Consider the following 17,919-nt stretch of genomic DNA (forward strand, 5'->3'; position numbering starts at 1 on the left):
ATCACTGTACCAAGGCGAGCAACAGCTTTTCGTCTCCTGGAATCAGGGCTAATCAGCAGGAAACCAGGCTCCTCTGCCTTGAACACATGGGCTTGAGGGGGAACAGGGAAATTAAGATCACTGCTTCATAATTTCCTGTAATAATATGGTGTGTAATACCAGACATGTTTCCATTGGAGCATACAAACAGAAGGAAGGACCTTGAGTTAAGATACCTTGTTTGAATGTATATTTTCCCAAAAATTCTTTAACCCAGCTAAAACATATCTTTATATGCATACTGTACAAACAGGCAGGGACGTAGTACAAACTTCTGGGTCCTGTAGAAAGGCATTTTCTATGGGCCCCTCCCCACATCCACAGCTATTCATTCTAGCATCTTTTTGGGCCCTCCTTACATGACGGTCCTGGGTCCTCCCCCCCATTCCGAGACCCCTGCAAACAGGATCCTAAAGGTTACCAATGAGCTCATTCAAGAGTATAAACACTCATAAAATGTGAGTATTGTAAGTATATTTAGTGTCAATAATGCCTTATGCTCATCCTTATATGAATTTGTGTCTTGGCACATGGGAACAGGCCCTCTGTGTCACAAGATCATATGTGTGAATACGCCCTCCAGACTAACGTCTTCTTAGAGATGAGGAGTCAGCTGCGCGGGAATGTATTTTGACCAGGAGGGCTGCCTTACTAATGTGACCAGCGTATAGGTCCATGGTGACCAGACGTCCCCGTTTTTGGTGACCTGTCCCTGTTTTTAAATGTGCGTTAATAACACATAGCATTGCTATTTTGAGTAGTGTGTTGTCAGAAAAAAACCTTGGTAACAGAGTTGACGTCTCAATCGCGTCGTGCTCTTAGTAGTCTATGATCATCCCACAGACACATACTGTACGTGAGAACACTTCACTGTCCCGTTTAATTGTAGGAATTCTGCTTCCTGCTGCTCTGCAGGGTTGGTAAAATTGTAGGCCTACTTGAGCAGCTTTTATAAACATTATCTTTGTCTTTGTCTCCATTTTCTTAAGTACTGTATCCAATATTAGGGCTACATATGGTTTTACATTAGTAACCTTTTTATAAAATGTAAGTTTTTAGGCTAATACAATCATTTAATCCGAAAAGAAAAGGCTTGTATCTTAACCTAATTTAACCAATATGTCTGCATATCAGTTTATTGCAGCACAACAACAGTTACAATGGTCAAATTACATTAAACTGGAATTGTCTCCCGGTTTTCTTTAATAGTTAAGAACATCGGGCCTATTTTAATGATATTCGACGCTAAACTCAAATTGCCCCCGGTTTTAATTTGAGAAATCTGGTCACCTTAGGCTACTGCACGTGCATGCACTTAAAGCCTCTGAGACTGCTTGTCCTATATGATAACAAAACTGACCCAAATGCTCTCTGGCTCATTGCAGACAGGAACTGCTTTGTTAATAAGTTTAAGCAGAGCCTGTCTATGGAGAGCCTGTTCACTCCCTATCTCACTCCCTATTAGCCCCATTGTACCAACCCGGAATTTTCCCGAGAGTGGAAGTTCTCCCCTTATTAGACATTCTCTGGTTTAAGGTTATTTCCACGTGAAAGCTGCAGGGGCTGAAGCCACCACCTGGGGGGGCTGCAGCCCCTAAAGCCCCACACTTCCAGCTGGTGGGTAGAGGGGTAGCTCTTTGGTCAGACTCATAGACAGTCTATGGTCAGACCCAGTTTAGTGAATGCAGAGACGCCCGGCGGTGGCAGCAAGACGACGATGGAGTGCAAAAACAAGGGGGGAAAATATGAAGAGGTAGAGGGCATCGTCTCTGGAGGCCTCTGTGCTTCGTTGCCAGTGTGTGTAAATCAGCAGGCAGCTCACGGCTGCAATGAGGTAGAAAATAAAAAAAACATAAAAATGTCCGAATGAAATAAGAGGCAAGGAGAAATCTTTTATGATGAGCCTAAATTCTCCTTACTCTGCAGTAGATCCACTGGTCTGCTCAGCTTGCCTTCTCCAGACACCGTCCATCATCCCAGTGTCTGCATAAAGCCACAAATTACTCAAATTACCCCACCTGCTATTCATGTAATACATATGTAATGAGTATCCTAAATTCACATGATTATCATTCATGGTATGTTAATAGGGCCAATGTCAAATTAATTAATATGCATGTGGAATTATGTGGACTGCCAAACCACATTGTCTGAAGTTCTACAGATGTGGTTTACTAGACATACAGTCCTGGACAGAAGTTTATCTACATGTCGGCATTGAACATTTTCATCACTTGAGCATGGAAGTTATTTGGTAACAAACAGCAATCTAAACTCAAAGGTCTACTAGCTTTTGGAGCTTTCAAACCGCTCCTAATGGTCTTCTTCAGCAAATAGGGCTGGTTTAGATGCCATCCCTAGTGAATGTTTCCTGTTAAAAGCTCAGGACAATAGTGACCAGATCTTTGATCTTAGATTATATATGTTAAATATAAGCTACATCATCAGTTATGTTGTTTATCACATTTAGTCCAATTTCCCTTTAGCCATTAAGATAAGACAGAAAAAGACTGTTTAATGTCAAAGTGAAAACAGATCTCTACAATGTGATCTAAATTATTTAAAATGTCATGTTTGCCTAACCCCTTTAATAGGACACACTTAAATTATTACTGGTGCAGCCAATTGGTGCAGCCAAAGTCACATAATTAGTTGATTAATCCAGTGTCACTGCAAGGGGCGAATAAAATGATGTAAGTGCCTTCAATGGAAAAACTCCAGATTGACTTGTACAGTAATTGTTTCAAACACTGCTACAAAAGTTGGTCAGATTTGTTGGTCAGTTGAAAGCCAGTCAGCAGCAACTGTCAGCAGTATTGCGAGGCTAGCTATCAATACTTATTTCACGTTTTCAAAGTAACATAAGAGAATGTCCAGCAGGCAGAGGAGGCCAAATCATCTCCGACAGAACTGCAAGAGCATCAGTTATAACTGCTAAATGATTTACAGTATGTGAAGGGAAACAGTTGTTACAATATCTGCAGACATAATGCACTGACACTGAAGGAACAGCGGAAAGCTGAAACTAACCAAGAGGGAAACTAAATATAGATACAATAATACTGTCTATAGGGGGTTAACAAATACTGCTACTTGGTATTTAACCACAACCAAAGCAGTGCTGATTTGGACTAAGTTTAAATCTTTGTTCATGATGTGCAGTAGCCAGTATTTTAGAAATACTGGGTCCCCCAATGCAACCAGTGCCTCCAACCATCTAAGACTCTAAGACCACATTTTATATTAATTAAAGTGTTAGAATATACACTGCAATTTCTATCTCCTTACACAATTGTCTGAATGCTTTTTGGAGAAATATGAAATCCCTCCTTTTTGATTAGTGTTTTTGGCCTAAAACAGTCCAATTTAAGAATTTGGACGCTTTAGAACTCAGCATGTATGATTTCTGTGTAATTGTCGCATGTAAACTCCTCTGGATATTAAAAAACACACACAAAAACTGAAATAATACTTAGCATGTTGCCTTGATGTCCTCAATAGTAACCCTGATGATGTTATGTTATTCTGTCCACCCCATCAGCATGGTCACTGTGTACTGATGAGCAGCTCCTGGTGTACCCCGGGCACTAAATTACCTCAGGTTAGCTTGGCAGGACCTGTGCTCAGATACATGCCAAAGCTGACATTAAGTGAGAGTGATGGCAGCATTCTGCTATCCAGTGACTCAGTTAACTCAGCAAGCTCCTGTAACTCAACCCTCATACCTTCACTTCCTCTGTCAGGGGCTATATTAAGAGCTGACATTGAGATGCAACCTCAACCTGAATGTTGGGTACAACCGTCTGTGGAGGGTAAAAGAGAAGGATTGATCAGTTTACACAGGATTGGCAGGCAGTCAGCTGCAGTGAAGTGCAAGAGTACAGCGTGGAGGGCTGTAATTACAGTTAGATGTCTCTGACCTCCCCTGATTACAAACTATCCTCCCAGACCATCCAGGGTCATTACTCACCTAACTAACTAGTAGAGTAAATCAGACCGATCGCTGACCTGATATTAGAGCCACAGCCAGTAAACAGTGGCATAAACATCACAAGGCTGGAGCCTTGTAAATAATCTGCGAGGAGATTGAGCAGGAGCGAGGCGTGGGAGATGTTTATAGCAGGTGGACAAACACCTGTCACTTTGATAAGCCTGATTTATCTTGGATGCCATGTCAAAACATAGCCCGTGACTGCCTGGAACGCCAACCCCACACCCTGGACATGAGACCTGTTTGATGCATATAGTAAGTGAGAGAGATGACAAGCATCACTCTGTGGCAACAACAGTTCATCAATGTAAAATATCACTTGTGACATGATGGTGTTCAATGTGGTGATGTTTTCAAGGCCAGAATCTTGCCTATCCAGCTCCTGAGACATAGAAGTCTTCCGTCGACAGCACTGTCTGCAGCTTGCAGAAGGCAATTAACAAGAAGGAGGAACAGACACTGATAACACATGAGAAAGATGGGTGTGGTGCTTTTAATAAATGACCTGTCTATAGACCCATATGTACTGGCCTGCCACTAACCCTTGCTCATATTATCACACATTATATATTGAAAAATTGCTGAAAGGCATGAAAATTGAAGTCTCAAATTCCAGAAATATGAATTTTCAGAGCAGCTTGTCATGATGTTCGTTAACTTTCACTTTAAATACACCACGTCTTCTTCTCACAATGTCATTTGTCAGCTGCCATGAGTTATGTTAACAGAAACTGACCTCAATTAAGAGTGACTTGCATTTAAAAAGTGTCTATTTCAGATTTTAAGATTAAGACTAGTGGGGGGAGAGGCTTTAATGGAATGCTGACAGAGGGCCAGTTGGAAAGGCAATACATTTCCTGCAAAATGCCAGAGGATACCACATAAATAAGGCAGTGTTATTTCTGACAGAAACTCTGTGAAGCTGTGGTGTGATATATGGCTGAATGACCCGGTTAAAGAGCAGCAGAAACAGCTGACAGCTTTATCAAGATTACCTCTCTAAAGTGGTATAGATCAAGTCTTTAGCCTTCTCACAAACCCCAGGGGTGATGGTATGAATCGCTGATGGTACATGATGATACTCAACAAGGACGAGGAGCAGGGGTGATATTAGTGTACCAATATTGTACTGAGAGTTATTTACCCAGAAGGCATGCATTAACAGAGGATGAGCATCATAGTATTGCTTATTGGAAGTATGAATGCATGTTAAAGTTGGCTGTGTAAGAATGACTACACATGAGCTCTAAATTGTCAGTACAAAATATTATGTCCTGAAGGGAAATTTGTTTTATATTTCCATCATCTTTCTCAGCAAATCTAATTTTATATATTATTACTCAGCAGCTCAATCTATATTTATTTGGCCGGTAAAAGTGTTTCTTTATGGTTGCAAGTATTAATTAGTGATATTCTGGTATCATTAGTGTAATTTAGTGCTCACTAGATTAATGGCATGGTGGCATTTATCTATGAAACATTATATCTTGATGTTAAATTGCAATAAAAGAACCTGTATATTCTGCAGATATGGCTGTCCAAATCTAACTGAGGGGGATGGGGGTGTAGTTGACATCCATTAAGGAAATCCTTTATTGGCACATAAAAATGAGAGGTAATATTTAGCCTTCCTTGCCTTTAGCAACCTAACCCCTAACCTAACATTAAAAAGAGGATTCTTTAAGGGGGAAATACCAAGCAGTATCAACAGTAAAGAAATATTTGTGTTGTATGTATTAAATCCACAATTCAACATCAGCACCAAAACATTTTAAAAATGTTACATAATCTGCATAATTGATGGAATAACACACACACACACACACACACACACACACACACACACACACACACACACACACACACACACACACACACACACACACACACACTGAACATCACATTGTTTCACTACTGTCCATGCCTTTCCTCCCTTCAAAATACTTTGCTCTCTTTATCCAATGTAGTATACTCAATAACTAATTATGATAATTCATTACATCTCCAATTAGCAGAGAGTCTTTATCGCTGCACTATACCGTAAAGAGCAGGATTTATATTGGCTTTGAATGTCACCCAGAGGACAGAGGACTAGCCCATCACTCAACAGGAACAAAACAGAGAGACAGGAGCAAGGGGAAAAAAAATAGAGGGATGAGGGAGAGTTATTGGTTAATGAATGCATTTTCCTTCCCATTTTCTCTCATCCTTGAGAAAACCTTGACAAGGCCCATTTTGTCCACAACACACCAAAAGGAGTGGATTACCCTGATAGATAAAAGTGTAGTACAACTTTGGTATTTCAGTGAGGAGGCTGTAAAAGGATATGTACAGTATGTATGTAACCTCAGAGGGATATGCCTAGCTAACGCCACCTCGCCTGCTGTCAAACAGCCCCTCAGAGGGTGATAAGCATCCCTGCTGTCTGTGTGGGTGGCTGTCTTATTAGTGTACCTCAGGCGTTTCACTCAGGCACGCAGCACAGCCAACCATCTGCCACGCTGTGATCCTCTGCCCAGCAAAGTCTCTCAGGTGCCATAAAATAAGCCCAGTGTCCCTTTGAAGCTTGGAACTAAAGTGCTGACCAGATAAATAAACTAATTTTTAAACAGAAATAAATATTTCTTAATTTATCCAGGGGTTGTGTACACATATTTGGTGTGCACACAGGATTTGATATTGGCATTGGCCTGATATTGTTAATGTTTCTTCCCTCCAGAAAACAAACCTCCATCCAGAATGGGTGTCCCACAGCAACAAAAAGAAAAACTGGCATGTGGCATTTTGGTCTCGAACATCTGTTACCGAGGTAGTAATCTATGACCTTTGAAGAGACTCTATTGCCACCTTGTGGCTTAAATCACATGTTAAATCTTGAAAAAACAAATGCTCAGATACAACCAATATGTTTAAATCGTTTTTTAATCTTACCATTTGCAATTACAGAATTTACCAAAAACTACTATCTAGTGTCAAAACTATATCTATCTTGGATAGGATATACATATGAACAAGCCGTGAAACATGCAGATAATGTAGAAATATACTTTCAAATATGTATTTCAGTCATATGAAAACAGTTTCATCCAGTCATCAGTCTCTTGTGGATAGGAGAGGGAATGATCCTGAAAACAACACATTCATTTAAATATAGTGGATTACCTCCAGTTATATATTTTGATATTCAAACAAGTGGAAGAAACTTGTTCAGTGCAGTCATGAGGTCTGAGCAACTTACATGGGGTGTATTTATATAGCGTAAAGTTCCATCAGGAAATCTTTGGGGACGATTCCTACAATTCCATTCTTCTCTCCAACCCACCAGCCATAGTTCTGGTACTCCTGAAAACGGGACAAATTGGACCATTAAGATAATGATAAGAGTGTCTTGAGGAAACACATTTCCTCATCTCTACATAACATTTAATTTAGCAGACACTTTTATCCAAAGCGACTTCCAATAAGTGCTAGCTTCAAATAAGACAAACTACAAAGTGCCACATGTAAGTGAAACATGCAAGTGCATTTTTATCCATTTTTTTTAACCATCACCTTCTTCGCCAAGGTGCAGTCGGAAGAGATGGGGTTTTAGCCTGCGGCGGAAATCTCTTTAATTCATGTAGTCATCAGTAAATATCACCTTAAATCATCACACCACAAAGTTGAGGTGATGTAAAATGAGGTTGATGTAAAATGTTGTCTAATGGGAAAGCTCCATATGTACAGAAAGCAGCTATGTTACTTTGGTGTCATTGAGACTGACAGTATGTTTAAAAGATGAAGTCAGAATTAGTGAGGATATAGTCTGGATCAATGGAAGTACATTTCCAGGATAATTGCCTGGTACATGCCGGATGTCCCTCTGCTTTCACTCTGTGTGTTGCCGTTCTCAAACTGTGTTCACTTTGGGAAACAACAACATACATTGAGCTAGCAAGCTACACAGTGAATATGGAAAATTTTGGAGAAGATTTGGATTGTGCAATAGGGCAGGCCTGCTCGTTTCTTTAGGGGAATGATTGTAAAGATTTACAAAGAATATGTTTACAGCATTTACTCTTTAACTGGGATGTTTTGGGAATGATTGGTGGGGATATGCTATGAATGCTATTCAAATACCTTACGTTACTATATTGTGTGAACAGTTAACTTCATTTAATATTGTATGTGGTGTTTTTTTTTCTTGGTTTAAAGAAATGCCAACAGCCCAGAGTTTTTTTTCCCATCCTAGAATGTATGTGTGGTGTAGCCAGACCTTACTCTGCAGCGCTGTGGAGATAGGTCTGGCAATGCGTCTAGCAAGAATATGGTGCGTTGGTGGCATAGGTTTAGGATGCCAACCGTGACTTACAACATCCCCGGTTTGTGTCCGGTTGGGGACCTTAGCTGCATGTCATTCCCCAGCTCTCCCCGGCCCTAATTCCCTGTCATCTCACTAATATTGGCTGCAAGCACTTTTATTACCAGTATTACCTGTTAACTATTCACAAGATCTCTTCTGTTCACTCACTGTTTACTCCCACCTCCCAAACAACATCTATATCCCATCAACAACTTTACATCTCCTGTTCCTTGTCCTGCCTGTCGGTTTTGAGACTGCACACACACCCCTCCGCTCCACACAAAAACCTCAGTGTGCGTAAAGCACATCAGACATAAATCTGTCACAGCATGACAAGTAATAGCTCCAAATGGCTGTCAGGATGCGGAGATGTGAGGGGGACACTGTGGGGAGAGATCTGAGACAAGAGGAGAATACCTCCCTCTCTCTTTCTCTCTGGCCAAGAGCCTGACCTCACATCAAAGTCTTCCCAGAGCATGAATCAGAACTGGAGATCACGATCTGACAAGGTTGAAGGAAAAGGAACCTGCACAATGTTTCAAATCCATGCCAAAACTCGGGAATGAGGAAGAACCACATCTGTGTCCAGTTATTCCCAAGAGAGAGTATTGAATGGTAGTGATCTTATGGTAGTATTAGACACAAGAAAATTACAACAATAGTTGTCCGTTGTCTGGTGGATCATTCATCACGTGACACTTCAGGGGAAAAAAAAAAAAAAAGGTGCTTGACTTGCTTTCCATGTATAATATTTATACACAGGACATGCATACAGTAAAAAATAATCAGTACATTTAAATTATTAACAGCAAATTAAACATCACAAGAAACAAACATGATTGTGCAAGCCCCTGAGGGATAATATAGCAGATTGACATGAAGTGCATGTAAACAGAGTGTGTGTGGGTGCACGTTATGACTTCCTGCAGCTAGCCTTTGAAAAACAGCAACACCTCATTGTGTAGTTCTGGCTGACAAATAAGTCCTACTTGAGTGAGTGTGGGACACAACATGAGAACACCTATACGGAGCTGTGGAAGACTAATGATGCCACACACTGTGACTACACACACACATTAACATAAAACCAGATAAACTGTTCCATCATTTTATGACTTTGTCCAAATGAAACGCTCCACAGCTGAAGCTTTGGCTTACAAGCACAAACCGTACAACAAGTGATAAGGTGAAAAGATGTGCAGGCACGATAACGACAGCGGCAACATGTTTACACAGCTTTTACTTTTTATCAACCCATCTAGCCCATCTATCGGGTTAAGTGAAATGTTACATCCCTTGATTTGTTTTATGTGCTGTGACTTGGGGGGAGATGAAGGGGCGGTGCAGCATATCCGGACAACACACTCTCTCCCTCACTTCCAGTCAGGCCCTATAATCAACACCCGGGGTCCTGACTGGGGGGTCTCGCAGCTGTAACACTACAGCTATTTCTGGCCTCTGGAATGGGGGAGGGACACAGGGAAGAGGGAGAAAGGAGAATTGGGGGGGGACGGGGGGTCGACTGTCCCTTTAGCTGCAGCTGGCTGCTGCAGTCCAGACAGGTTTTATGGTCATTGCCCTCGCAGCAGGCCACAACCCCCAACACCAAGGTTTCAGCTAATAGCACTCCCAGTCTGAGTGAAAGGGCAACTTGATTCTTGGTCCTTTTCCACACACGAAGAACGTGTCATAAACAGGCATTTGGCCAATGACCATTGATGGTGTCTGTCTGCTTTGTGCATTGGTTTCCTTCCATAGTGCTAAATCAATTAATCAATTAGCTGGTCAGGAGTAGATTAACAATTTTGATTATCTATCATTTGCTTGAGTCGTTTTTGTTTTTTCAAACAAAATTTTTTGCATGTCTCTGCTGCTCAAATGTGAAAAATGTATGCCTTTTTATTTAGATTGTGTACTGCTGGTCAGACAAAAAATCTAAACACGTCACCTTAGGCTTACTATTTTCTGACATTTTATAGACTATGCATTTAATCTATAAATCAGAAAAATAAACCGTAATTAATAAAAAAAAAAACTAATCTGTAGTTGCAGACTACATCGTATGATCCTGGCTGAAAAAGAAATGTAATTATTAGTCTAAATTATAATTCAGGTTTTTACAAATAAATAATTTTTGGAGCTCATCAGTCACGTTTTAAGTCTTAATGGCTTTGAGGTGCCACTAGATGGCAGACTTGAATTTGGAAAGGCCAGTTGACAGCAGTGTGTCTCCTTTGACTTGCCCCCTACAACCCAAACCAGACAGGAAATATAGCCAGTCTAGATGGTGCACATTTCACACCTTTTTCTTCTTTTCTTCACACAAACCACAGGGTCGACATGCATCGGTAAAAGTATACAATTCCTTAACTTATTACAGGGCAGTGTTCAAAAACAAGCTTGTTAAATGAATTACATCAAAATCCAACTCGATATTCATATGAACCAGTTAAGCACAAAAGGGCTCCTGTTTAGTTACATAATAAAGGTAAAGAACGGCCCCTCAGTCCTCAATAACTGGCACCCACGCCTAGCCGACAAGCCTCGGAAATTGTGCGTCCACTACACGTCCTCACCTGCTCTGAAACAGAGTGGTGGACTGAGCCTGGGTTTCCTGAGAACACACATTCCTATTTGGCGAGGTGAGAGAGACGTCTAAGAGGTGTGTGGGCTGAGTGCTGCTCACCGCCTGGCATGGCAGCAGCGTGCTGAAACAGTCCAGATGGAAGTGATGGAATGGCGCTGTGTGCCAGCTAAGCCCAGCCTCCGCCAGCAGTACTAAAACAGTTTCCGTTGTGACACAACTAATCCCCATCACAGTGCCAGAGAGAGAACCTAGCCCCGTCTGCCTCTTACCATCAGCCGTCCACCTCCAGGCGGTGGGCCAGGTGCTGCTGGTAAAGGATATGAACAGTCGGTTCCTCTGAGGGCCGAGAAATAAACTCACTTTAGGTGGTCTGAGACCAGCAGAATCCCTTTGACTACAAACCTTGTCGCATCACAGTTGGGTTTGAGCTCATCCTGGCTTCCCCATGCATCATGAAAACACTCAGCAAGGGACAAATTAATGTTTTACCTCTGACAAGGAGGGTTCCCCTAAACATACCTTGCTCAGGATATAGATGGCATCTCCACGGTTGAAGGACAACTCATCAGAGTGGTCTCCTGTACAGTCCCATAAGCCCTGGTAGAAGTTGGGGTAGTCTGTGCTCTTATCTGTGCTCTTATTGACTGGATGGAAAAGGGGAAAGATACACAAAAGATTTATTTTCTACTGAGAGTATAACACATTGAGTGTACAGGTCTGACACAGAAGTGATTGTTTGTGTGCAGCAAAACCAACAGGAGGCAGTGGAGAGCCTAAAACAGAACTGAGGCAGACAGCAGCTGTGTGCCAAGTTCATACTAAATGCTAGGTTTTGAGTATGTAGTATGTTCACACTGGCAAAGAGACACAATTTACTCAAAACAGTGAGTATGCAAACTACAAACACTGATTTGAGTGTGCTGTTGATGGACGTTATTCTCCCACACGGACAAAGACTAATTGTGAATGGAGGTAAAACAGCTCCAGGAACACCTCAAAAAACAAAATAATTATTATCTAGCTTAGTCTCTTTTTTTATTTTCAGTATCAAAAGTTCTCTGGTTTTTGGATTTTCTCTTTTTAATCATTTTAAACTCTTTAAAGTCTCTTTGGGTTTTGGACTGTTGGTCAAACAAAACAAGACATTTGAGGACTTCAACTTGGACTATGGGAAATTAGACATTTTTTAAAAATGTTCTAAAATTTTGTAGATAAAAATGATCAAACGGTAATCAACATAATCGTTTTGTCTTAGCAGATTGTATGTAATGCATAATTTTCTGTTAGTATGGTGATTTTTGTTTTACTAACTGCAAAAAACAGCACACTATAAATATTATATTATAGAATGCTGTATACAATTAGTAAGTAGTGGGAATAAGGACACAGCTAGTGTCTAAGCAGTTAAGAGTTTCCACCTCTCAGCCTAATTATTGATCTGAAGTGGGACGATTTCCTGTTTGTAAGTGACCCCCAGTGTGTGCTAATGTGTGTAGGGCTAGAGATATATCGGTTGGCTGATACCATCGGCCAATATTGGCCCATCACAGACCTATCGGTATCGCCATATTTGTTTTTCGGATACGCACCAATACAAAAACCTTTTTTTAAAGAACATATGATGCAGAAAAAAAGGTTTGATTTAGAAATGGTGTCATATACTGTATCTATTTATTTTATTTTTTATTTCTTCTTTCATCCACAACTGACCTATACTGAACAGGATTTTAATTTAGCTATTTATTTTTATTTTTTATTTATTCTTCATTTTCTCAGTGTTCATTTTCAGAATTGGTTGACAATGTAATGCATTGCATGTATAATAATGATAAATATTCTTTAATAAAGCAGAAAGCAGCCTTCCGAGTACCTTTGCATAGTCATATCGGTGCAAGATAGGTACACAATCCACATAGAAGAAGTTTATTTCCATTCCAGCTCAAAACGTCACTATATCGGCCACATATTGGTAATCCGTGAATCTTTCCCCTCTAAAATCAATATTGGTCTCAAAAAGCCCAATATCAGTCGGGCCCTAGTTGTGGGTATGTTTACATAGATCAGTAGATGGAGATAGATAGCATGCTATTTTTGCACTTGCAGAACTTTAATACGTCACTTACTGTAAAAGGAAGTTGGCCAACTAGGCCAACAGTTATTTCCAGCATTGTGTTAACTGTCAGTTGCAAATGTTCACAGAAACTTCCTCTGTAAATGTCACTTCTTCTCAACTGTGGCTTAGATAGGTAAGTTTGCTCACAGCTCAAAAAAAAAACTATTAAGTGACAGAATGTTAATTTGTTGATCACAGTCCCATCCTTTCTTACTATCTTCTAATCCAAAAACTAAATACACCACTCATATCCATGCAGTCCAAACACTAATTTTGGTACCGTGTACCTGAAGCAGCAGGAGGAGCAGGTTTGCTGGCTGGTTCCACCTTTGGAGGAGGCTTTGCTGGAGCGGGCAGGTCATCCTCTGGAGAAACAAGATATTGATGGATTGGTGTATAATCATTTAAAAGCTATGCTCCTCTGTCTAAGTTGCGGGCAGAGAAATATGCAATAGCTGAAAATGAACCCTTTGAATAAAAAAATAAAAAAACTATCAAAAGAGATCCATCCAATTTGTCATGTTCTGTAAGACAACACAGATCGTCACAGTGATACAAAGCATGGATCGGACCTGGGAGCTCTTCATAGATGTCTTCGTCGATCGGCTCAGAGTCAGCTGTATCTTCTATAGCTCCAACATCATCGTACAGTTCCTGTTCCTCCTCTTCATCTTCTGGGATGATGCCCGTCATATCTACAAACAGGGGAAAATAGAAAGTTAGAACACACACACACACACACACACACACACACACACACACACACACACACACACACACACACACACACACACACACACACACACACACACACACACACACACACACACACACACACACACACACACACACACACACACACACACACACACACACACACACACACACACACACACACACACACACACACACAAGTTATTATGTTTCAAACCTCTCAAAACAAAGACTATCTGTTTCACCCACTCCTCCGCCTCTTTCACCGATGACGCACAAAACTGTGATGAAAGAGGAAAGAAATGAAAACTGCCATCAGTGCAATGTTCAGTTCTACATATATTAATTAACATAAACAAATAATACTGCATTTATGCATAGTAAAATGTTCCACATGGAAGAGCCTGAATGTTAGAAACACTCATTTCGACATTTTAAATATGCATGTCAGATTGAGCCATTGCAAAGGCAGCAGTGTAAAATGAATGAATAGGTTTTTAAAAATAACGACTTAATGAAGTGCATGTACACACATTCCGTGCCAAGTTTTAAACATGGCACATCTCAAGTCCACATTAGGTTTTCAATTAGGAAGTATGCACTTAGAACAGCAGTGACTCAAATCATCATCATGAGACAAGCGTACCTGATAGACTCGCTTGTCTGGAGCCGTAATTTCAAAGCAACAGTCTTTCTTTGAGTCTTTCCGTAAAGTGCTGTTCATTTTGACAGTGTACCCGTCAATACTGAACTCCCCCTTCTGCTGCTTGTCTGGTTAGAGGAAATTAAAACATCATCATTGATGGTTCAGATACAACAACAGCAGAATGCCAAATATCCATCCACTTGGATTTTCTCAAACAGTATGGGATTCATAATTGAGTGGGATGAAAAGTGTGGAAAAAGTACCTTTCTCACTGCCATAATAGTAGAATGTGTGATGATTAAGAGCGCACCATCTCTTCTGCCATTCGGTGCCAAAAAAGCTGTGATCTGTGGAGGGAAAACCAAGAATAATCTCAAACTACAAGAGATAGATCATTTTCTGGTTTATTTAGAGGGCAATTACAGCTGTGTTTTGCAAAAGAAATTGAAAATTCCAATGGGATTTTGGGTGTTATATCATGTGATAGCCTATTTGTAGGTGGAGCTGTCATTTTTGTCTTTATACGGAAAAAATCCAGCTTTTTGTTCACATGGATGTTTTGCCTGAAGAGGTCCTTGTAGGTCAAAACACAATATCAATATTCTTTTGGAGATGGCAAATGTAAGTGTGCGACATCCTGTCCATTAAAACATGTCTATGTATCTTATTAGCGGAGCACTCACCCTTTCTGCGCTTCTCAAGGTATCCCGCTTTACAGACAGACGTCAGGTCCTGAGCCGCCACAGGTGGGGACTGCTGGGCACCTGGAGAACAGTTGAGGAAACCCATTATCCTTTCAAAAGTGTATTAAATATGCAAAAGTGAAAATTACATTTGTTTTTAAAATCTTAAAAGATAAACAGCTGGGTTTCTGACTTACGTCATGTATTCTTCACATATGTTTATCATTTGTTTCACTGATGTTAAAATAAGAAGCAAAATCCACGGAGGCTCCACTAAGCAATGTTTTGCCTCTCACTGGAGGAGATTCCCCTTGCAGCGTGCAACTTCAATGCAAATGTTCAACTGCTGTGTCAAAGTTGTTTTGTGTGAAAGAGCAGCCATAAAACTGGCAGCTGCTTGAAGCCCATAAACCCCAGACCACTAACAGCCATTTCACAAGGATTTCCCTGATACTCTGTTTATTAAAGTAAACACAACATCTTAAATATTGCCATGATGGGGCATACAGGGTTAAAGCTACTGTATATTGAGGCATGTTGTTTCTCAAACTACAAACCATGGCAGTAATGTTCAGTCCCCAGACTGTGGCTGAGAGCAATAAAGCATGCTCTAGCTGTCAAAGGGGTGGGGTGAAAGAGGTGGTGGGAGAAGCAGTTGTGCCCCCAAATTGCTTCCAAAGTATGTTGCCAAGTTACAGTTGGAATGTCTCCCTCATTGTGCCACTCAAAGTCACTTTCTCCAAGGAGCAGACCCAACGATTTCTAGCCTGTACTTTCATGACAACATGCAATTTCCAATACTTTAATCCACAGTTATCAGTTAGCAAGTCAACTTGTGAATGTCTGATAAGTGCTTGTGGCTTACCTTCGCAAGCTTCTTCATCCTTGTCTGTGCGCTCAGACAGCAGCGACCCCGCATCATTGTTGCTGTCAACTTCCTCCTCATCATCCTCCTCATCATCTCCACCTATTGTACATGTGATATTTTTACACAGTGGTTCCCAACCTGTTGTGCGTATCTATGAGGTGCAAGCATTTCATTTGAAGAGTGATTTTCCCTTGTCACACTATTTGGAGAAGTTTTAAAAGCATATTATGCTTTTAGGTACTGTATTACAGTACCTAAAAAAAGGAGCAAATAATAGAGAAATGTATGAAAAGAATTGTGTATCAAAATTGATCTTATATTCTGAGTTGGTAAACATCATTTAAGGATTATATCACAATATAATAAATTCAACTCCTCTTGTGACTCCTTAGATTCATGTTGTGACCTATTGTGTGGGTCCCGACCCTCAGGTTGGGAACCACTGGATATAAAATAGTGTGGCCCCAGTGTAACACTCACTTCTGTCCTTGAAATCTTGTGGGAAACTGTTGGGGAGACAGTAAATGGATGTTAACAATTTTCACATTTTGCATTAGAATCTTTAAATAGTCACTTAAGTGACACATTTATAACAAAACTCCAAAACACAGGAAACTAACTATGCAAAAAGACATACCCCAATTTGACCTCTTTAATCCGTTTGATGAAGGCTTCCCTCTTCTCCTTTGCCTTTTTGCTTAGATTTTCTCCTTTTAATCCATCAGAGAGGAAATATTCTAGGTCTAAAAATCAAACAAAAAAATACCAGGTAAATCCTTCATACAATCTGCTATCACTAACTGATTGTGGTGTTTTATCTTCCCAGTCAAACGGCCCAGTAGGCTACTGCTGGAGATCAGATTACCTTTCAAAAGCACAGCACAGCAGCTTGCAGCTTTGACGTCAAAGCGCGCATTGTTTGATACTCATCAGCATGTAAAGTAAGAATTAGCAGCAATGCTGTGTTGACCAGCTGCAACTGGACTAAAGTGCTTATCTGACTAAAAACTTTAGACATTGAGACTGCGCTTCCTCTTTTACTAAACGGTCTCTTTAAAGCTGGGTTTGGGGACACAAGCCCTCGATGAACACGAAAAACAGCCCACTGTGTGCAAATAAATCATTTTTGAAGGTTTTACCTGAAATGAGAGTTGTTAACTCCTCGGGAATCGGACGCATTGTTGTGAGAGTTTAGTTCCTGACAGCGGTGGACAGTCCGGCGGCGCAAAACACTTCACACGATACGGAAGCAGCAATGAGTTTACGGACACGGAAGTTAATCTGCTAATTATTTATAACTGACCACCACACAGTTTCTCTGCAGAAAAAAACACTGAAACCTGCCTGTTGTTCAACATCCATTCCACACTGACTTTTATTGGCCTATCAGCCTTTGTGATTGTATATAGTTTTTGACTGCTAGGGCTATTGATGATGGGGAGTTGATGCTTTAATGGAGCAACGGGTCTTTACAGACTAATAAAGTCAGCGGATAACGCATGATCACATTTTTTGATTGATTCCACATAATATTTCTCTGGCACTTAAAAGTCTGTGGACACGTTCGGAGTGTCTTACAATGATGCAAGCACTTTGGGTTTATGAATATGTCAACATTGTAAATCTAAACAGGGGTCATTAATAGTCGAGAAGGCAATTATATAAAACTGTTCTGCAGGTTTCTGCGCCAGATTTTTTTTTCGTCTTTGAACAACGTTTGAATGAGGCTGCACTGGTTTATTTCTAAATCACGTTTGCAAGTTAATCAGTTTCTATTGTACAGTCAATGACAAACACAGTTTTCCTTCCTTATCTGATGCAAGAGTAGCCTAAATCCCCCTAAACAGCTCATCTCTAACATCAAGTCAGACCTGCGCCTCCTGGTGTATTCAGTGAAAGCAGCTGGTTGTCATATTGTTTATAAAAGTGTCAGTCA

The 17,919-nt window shown here is 40.6% G+C and overlaps 1 protein-coding gene across 1 annotated transcript; it reads right to left on the bottom strand.

The window, feature by feature from the left end:
• Positions 1 to 6,934: 6,934 nt before the first annotated feature.
• Positions 6,935 to 17,317, bottom strand: skap2 (src kinase associated phosphoprotein 2). The gene is made up of 13 exons (XM_028581772.1): positions 17,123 to 17,317; positions 16,621 to 16,726; positions 16,464 to 16,489; positions 15,981 to 16,082; positions 15,116 to 15,196; positions 14,696 to 14,779; positions 14,433 to 14,557; positions 14,004 to 14,067; positions 13,645 to 13,767; positions 13,360 to 13,437; positions 11,479 to 11,603; positions 7,269 to 7,372; positions 6,935 to 7,155 (listed from the first exon to the last, which is right to left on the bottom strand). Exons 1-12 carry the CDS (start codon positions 17,160 to 17,162, stop codon positions 7,280 to 7,282), a joined length of 1,047 nt encoding a protein of 348 aa, XP_028437573.1. The 5' UTR covers positions 17,163 to 17,317; the 3' UTR covers positions 6,935 to 7,155; positions 7,269 to 7,279.
• Positions 17,318 to 17,919: the final 602 nt, after the last annotated feature.

The sequence above is a fragment of the Perca flavescens genome, chromosome 6 (genome assembly GCF_004354835.1).
Source record: "Perca flavescens isolate YP-PL-M2 chromosome 6, PFLA_1.0, whole genome shotgun sequence".
In the NCBI taxonomy this organism is placed as follows: Eukaryota; Metazoa; Chordata; class Actinopteri; order Perciformes; family Percidae; genus Perca; species Perca flavescens.

Excerpts from the sequence above, each read along its gene's own strand:
- skap2 (XM_028581772.1), bottom strand. The coding sequence starts at position 17,162 with ATGCGTCCGATTCCCGAGGAGTTAACAACTCTCATTTCAG. Across the intron at positions 14,780-15,115 it reads CCTTGAGAAGCGCAGAAAGG|ATCACAGCTTTTTTGGCACC; the intron begins GTGAGTGCTCCG and ends TTCCCTCCACAG. Across the intron at positions 14,558-14,695 it reads CTATTATGGCAGTGAGAAAG|ACAAGCAGCAGAAGGGGGAG; the intron begins GTACTTTTTCCA and ends TCCTCTAACCAG.